The 5,875-nt window shown below is 45.1% G+C and overlaps 1 protein-coding gene across 1 annotated transcript; it reads right to left on the bottom strand.

Moving 5' to 3' along the window:
- Positions 1-624: 624 nt before the first annotated feature.
- On the bottom strand, positions 625-4,903 carry ATP5IF1 (ATP synthase inhibitory factor subunit 1). Its single transcript, XM_048502347.1, has 3 exons — positions 4,745-4,903; positions 4,469-4,581; positions 625-892 (listed from the first exon to the last, which is right to left on the bottom strand). Exons 1-3 carry the CDS (start codon positions 4,841-4,843, stop codon positions 751-753), a joined length of 354 nt encoding a protein of 117 aa, XP_048358304.1. The 5' UTR covers positions 4,844-4,903; the 3' UTR covers positions 625-750.
- Positions 4,904-5,875: the final 972 nt, after the last annotated feature.

Raw genomic sequence — 5,875 nt, 5'->3', positions numbered from 1 at the left:
CCACCTTGGTAAGTTGTTTCAAGCAGCATATACATATTTATCCATAATTTAGAACTCAGTTAATGCCTAATCCATTATTTAAAAATGCAGCACGGGAGACATTCTCCTGACTTAAAAGTTGCTCTCTGAATACTGTAAGTCATCAATACAATTTGTCCTCCCTGTAGCTTTTATATTCTTGCATTCACATGTCTCCAGTATGTGCCTATACTGCACTGGTACAGAAACAAATGACTTAACACCCCACCAATAGCTAAGAGGTAAAGAGGCACAAAGGAGGAAAGTTTTGGCTACACAGGTGCCTTAACTGCAGCCTATATGTAGCACTATAAACTAAGGGTTGACCAGCATTCAGTGTAATTAACTATGCAGGGTTTTCAAGGCAAGAGACAGAGGTGATTTGTCATTGCTGTCCTCTGCATAGTGACACTGACCCTGGATTTTCTCGGTGGTCCCCCATCCAAGTGCTAACCAATTCTGATTCTGCTTACTAGCCAAGATCTGATGAGATGAGGCTAGCCTTGGTCATCCAGATCAAGACAATTAACTATATTGCAAACCGCTAAATGTGATTCAGAATAGTCACGCAACGAGCAATTCACAGCAAAGACACTGACCAGTAAAGAGAGTGAATTCTTTTATTTCACAAATTTTCACACTGATAACAGCAAATGCTTGAATGTCGGCTGGCATCACCATTTTCAAAGGGATGCCATATATGCAACACATCAACCGCGATTCCCCAGCCACTTAATCATCATCCTTCAGCTTCTTGATCTTGTACTTGTGACGTTCAATTTCCTTCTGCAGACGCTCTATTTCGTCCTTATGGTGACTGATTTCCTCTTCATGATGTTTTTTCAGACTAGCTAGCTGTTCTCTTTCTTTCTCCCTGTAATGGTATGATATTAATTAATTGCAATGGAACATCCTTTTTTAAAAAAAGCTCAGTAAAGACCACCTGCAGAAAGCAGAGAAGTGTACAAAGGTACTGATCCATCCCTCATGTAGATCTGCAGCCCTTAGTGCTACTATTCAAGATCTGTGTTGTGAGAGTTGCAGTTTTCACATCCATGCATACTGTCTATCAGGGGCTGAACTCAGCCATCAATTCTGTAAAAGTAATACACATGACCTCCACGCCAAGGCATAAGAGGGCTGGCAAAAAGCTAAAATTATTTTGCAAACTGAACACAGAATTCAATCCCTGCATTTTTTTTCTTCGCAAAGCATATCTTGAGACAATGATCCACCAGGCTGAATGTAAAATGCTGGCCGTGTATAGCAGATTATTTTTGCTGCCTTAAAAAAGGGCACTTGTCAAATACCTAGCAGGCTACAACATGCTTGAGGGGGACTTGACATCTAACTGGGGGGGGGGGGGGGGGGGGGAGTTGTGCAGATCTGTTCTGAAGTTACACTTCCTAATTCCTTGTTATAAGACATGGTATTATTTAAAGTAATATATTGTTCCTGCAAAACACATGAGAATGGTAAGGAAAAATTGTGAATAAATACTTTCAGTGGATGTAGGACATGCTTACTGAGTTTGCGACTAAATTCAATGGCACATTCAAATAATAATAATAATAATATCTAGAACTGTAGCCTCAGGTCAGACTATTATTACAAGTGTGAATGACAATGTCCTAAGTAACTTTTTGTGAAGAAACAGTTTTCTGATGAAGGATTAAGGCAAATTAATATAGAAGTAATGTTTCTCTTGGGCAAATAATGCTGCCTTTTGGCCCTACGAACTCTAGATTCCTTAGCCCCATGCTCTGCCACAAGTACTGAAATTCTTCAAAACCAATGGTGCGGCCTCATCACCCAGAAGGAAAACACCAGATACTGACATGTTTGTGAATAACTGGGCACTTCCTGTTCTGAGATTTTAATACCTACCGGTAATTATTAATTGAAATATCAAGGCTCAGATAACCTTATCCATCTAGCAAGTATGTTTTTAATGGGGAGAAGGTATTGCATGGAAAGTTAAAATGCTCTGTCTTTGCTCATTTAAAATATCCCAAGGAATAAGTGATGGAAGAGACTTTTCTCTAAGACTGGCGAATCAATGCTAAGAGTGGCCAACACTGACCTACACAAACCAATGAACTGAGCTAGTATAAAGGAACTGCATGTTCTAATTGACATCAATGGTGTAATACACACCAAATTAAGTGAGTGCTCCAAAAGGAGAAAAAATAGTTATTTAGATCAATATAAATTCCCACATGGTAGCTATGCTAGCTCACTACAGCCAAAACAAATGGAGTCTTCACAATACTGCAAAGACTAACTAATTAAGACAGTAAAGAAAGCATTGAAGAGAACCAGCATGGTGTATTGGTTAAGAGTAGACTCTAATATTAATACCTGGGTTCAATTCCCCATTTCTCCACATGAAATCTGCTGGGTGAACTTTAGCCCAGTCACTGGCAAACTACTTCTGAATGTCTTTTGACTTGAACATCCTACAGGGTTCCCATAAACCAGCTGAAACTTAACAGCATTTTCCACCACCAATTAAGGCATAACAAAGGAAAAGCACAACAAAAACAATAATATAAAGAATTTTCCAGAGTTTTAATGCTTAACTGTTTACTGATGAAAAAAGACTCACAGATTCTTAAAGATTTAGGGGTGCGGTGGGGTGGGGGGAAGCAACTCCTGGAGGCAGCGCAGGCCTACACCAGCAGATTCGCCCTTCCTTGGTTTATGGTACCCAGCGGAGGGGCAAATATGTTTGCAGGCAGAGGCCGTGGCCTCATGAGATGCCCAGATGTAGCATTCAGTGCACCATCAAAACTCCTGCCAGCCTTGTGGGGTGTTGACTAACTGATTGACTCCTGCCAGCCTTGCATGAGGGTTGACTACCTGATGAACTGTCTCCTGCAATCTTGTTCTTTGCCTAATGACACCTGAAAATGGTTATTACTGGCTTTAGTGATAGAAGGGGCAGTCCATCCTCATGCGAGTAACTGATTGTTAAAAACAGGTGGGAAGTAAGAGACAGAGGAGGCTGTGTTTAACTGAGGGTCGATTTTTTTCCCTTCCTCCATTAACCTCTGTGGTTTGGAGTATTAATTTTGGTATTCACGATCTATTTTAAGGTTTGATATATTATATGGGAAGCTGATGATTTAACCTCGGGAATTTTTGCCAATAAAACTTCAGCAGTGGCATAGGAGGTTAAGAGCTTGTGTATCTAATCTGGAGGAACCGGGTTTGATTCCCAGCTCTGCCGCCTGAGCTGTGGAGGCTTATCTGGGGAATTCAGATTAGCCTGTACACTCCCACACAAATCAGCTAGGTGACCTTGGGCTAGTCACAGCTTCTCAGAGCTTTCTCAGCCCCACCTACCTCACAGGATGTTTGTTGTGAGGGGGGAAGGGCAAGGATATTGTAAGCCCCTTTGAGTCTCCTGCAGGAGAGAAAGGGGGATATAAATCCAAACTCTTTCTTTCTTTCTTTCTTTCTCTCTTTCTTTCTTTCTTTCGGACAACAATGTTTGGAGCTATGATTGAGTTTGCAAAAGTCCCTGTTTATGAACCCCCTTGATGAAGAGGATTAAATGACCAAGGGGTGGAGCAGATATTAGTTGGCTTCCACCCTGGATTTGCGGCCATTTACACCACAGCCATGGACTTATACCACTTTTCAGGTGGTTTAACTCCATTAAGCCCACTGGAGGGCTTTCTGGCAGCGCAGTTTTCAGGAGGTTTCACCCTCCCCACGCCACCAGAAAGCCCTCTGGAGTGTAATATTATTCATTCATTTAAATATTATTTATTCAATCATTCAGGACTATTATTATTATCATTCATAGGCATAGATTGGGCTACCCTGGCCTTAAAGTACACAAAAATGGAATCTGGGTGCCAGAAAAAGCCTTTTTTGAAGGTTACCACTCACCAGACCAAAATACCATAAACCAATGTATTGGAGAACATGCAGTTTTGCAACATATTCAAGACTAATAGCCATAAGCCCCCATATAGAGAGAACTGGCTACTAGTGCTGAAAGGCTGCAGCAGCAGGGGTGATCCTCATTCTCTCTGCCTTACTTCGTCGTCCCTCCAGATGTTCATGAACTACAATTCCCATCAGTCCCTTCCAACATGAGCATTGGTTATACTGGCAAGGGCTGATGGGAATTGTAGTTCATGAACATCTGGAGGGCCACGAGTTTGACACCTGTGCTCCAGGGCAATCGCATGAACTAAACAGCAAGCCAGCCTAGATGGGCCCCTGGCCTGATCCAAACGCGCTCTTCCTGTGCCCTTACAACCAATTTACTTAAAGCAAAGGAGGAAATACAGACACTTTGATGCATGGGGAAGACGAAGCAATTTAGCGCAGCGAAAGCCCCAGAAGGCTGACAGTCCCACCGCCTTTCCAGTGAGACAAGCCTGCCCAGTTCACAAGCCCAAGCCTTTCCTGAACCACAGCCAGAGGCGCCTACTTGAAATAACGCTCTTCCAGGGCCGCCTCCCGTTTCCCGAAGGAGCCGCCAGCTTCACGGATCGTCCCGCCGCCTCCGCCGCCTTTGCCCGCACCTTTGCCCAGCTCGCCTAACTGAGGAGAAAGAGAAAAGGACGGGAAGGAGGAGGAGGAACCGCACCGGCCGCCGCGGCCCCCTCCTCGCACCCCGCAGGGCTCGCCTCTTCCTCCTTACCCGGGGGTCAGGCAAATCCTCCCGGCCCGAACCTCAGGGAAAGGGGAGCGGGCCTCGCCGTACCTGGTCGGCGCCGGAACCCGAGTTCCACGCCCGCTGTTGGCCCGGCAATGCCAGCGCGCCCCGCAAGCAGCTCCTCAGAGACAGCCCCACCGCAGCCATCTCAGGTCTGCCCTTGGCGGAGATGGGAAGCCACGCCTCCCAGCGCAGGAGACTCCTTCCGGAGTGACAGCGGACGAGGAGGGGCATTAGGGGAGAGAGGGTAAGGGCCAATCAGGGCACGGGAAGAAGAGGAGGCGGGGCAATGGACGACCGTCTGGAGAAGGTCGTGAGGCAGACAGAGCATAGAGAGGCAGCGGAGAGAAGGTCGTGAGGCAGACAGAGCATAGAGAGGCAGTGGAGGGTGGGGCTAGAGCGACTTACAAACCATCAACCAGTGATGGTGAACCTATGACAAATCTGTCAAAGGTGACGCTTTGGGTGACACGGACACCTGGATTCACCAACACTATTCTTCCTGTTTGAGTCGGAGTCATTTTTGCAACTGTTTGGCATTTCTTTATATAATGCATAGCACCACTCATGATTGGACTGTATTTTTTATTTGCTGAATAAATGAATGTGCAAATAATTGCTTCTCTTTTGTTGGGGAGTGGGGAGTGGAGAATCACCAAAGGAGTCAAGTTGGGCATTTTCCACATTTTTAACAAGCTGAACCCAAACGGTTCGCCATCACTGCCTTAAATGAAGGTGTAGAATCGAAAGCAGGTCGTGGTGTTGGAGGTAAAACAATCCCTGGGCAGAGGACGTTCAAACGTGTTCGCAGCATGTTTTTGAGTCCAGTAGGACCTAGAGGCTAACAAGATTTTGGGAGTATACATTTATTTGTCTAACTCTCAAAAGCTTATACCCCCAAAATCTTCTCGGTCTCTAAGTGCTACTGGACTTGAATCTAGCTGTTCTGGAGAGGCAGAGTTGCCTAGTGGTTAAGAGCAGTGGATTCTAATCTGGAGAACCAGGTTTGATTCCCCATGCCTTTACATGAGTGGTGGACTCTTATCTGATGAACTGAATTTGTTTCCCCACTCCTACACATGAAGCCTGCTGGGTGACCTTGCGCTTGTCTCAGTTCTCTCTCAGCCCCACCTCCCTCACAAGGTGTACATTGTGGGAGAAGAGGGGAAAGGAATTAGC

The sequence above is a fragment of the Sphaerodactylus townsendi genome, linkage group LG06 (genome assembly GCF_021028975.2).
Source record: "Sphaerodactylus townsendi isolate TG3544 linkage group LG06, MPM_Stown_v2.3, whole genome shotgun sequence".
NCBI lineage: Eukaryota > Metazoa > Chordata > Lepidosauria > Squamata > Sphaerodactylidae > Sphaerodactylus > Sphaerodactylus townsendi.
Note: the sequence above shows the minus strand (reverse complement) of the source record. Positions and strands in the feature narration are given on the sequence as shown.

What these genes read in the sequence shown, in the direction of transcription:
- ATP5IF1 (XM_048502347.1), bottom strand. Translation starts at nt 4,843, where the DNA reads ATGGCTGCGGTGGGGCTGTCTCTGAGGAGCTGCTTGCGGGGCGCGCTG. An exon ending in CGGGTTCCGGCGCCGACCAG is followed by an intron (nt 4,582 to 4,744) that starts GTACGGCGAGGC and finishes CTTTCTCCTCAG; the next exon opens with TTAGGCGAGCTGGGCAAAGG. An exon ending in CTGGAAGAGCGTTATTTCAA is followed by an intron (nt 893 to 4,468) that starts GTAGGCGCCTCT and finishes ATACCATTACAG; the next exon opens with GGAGAAAGAAAGAGAACAGC.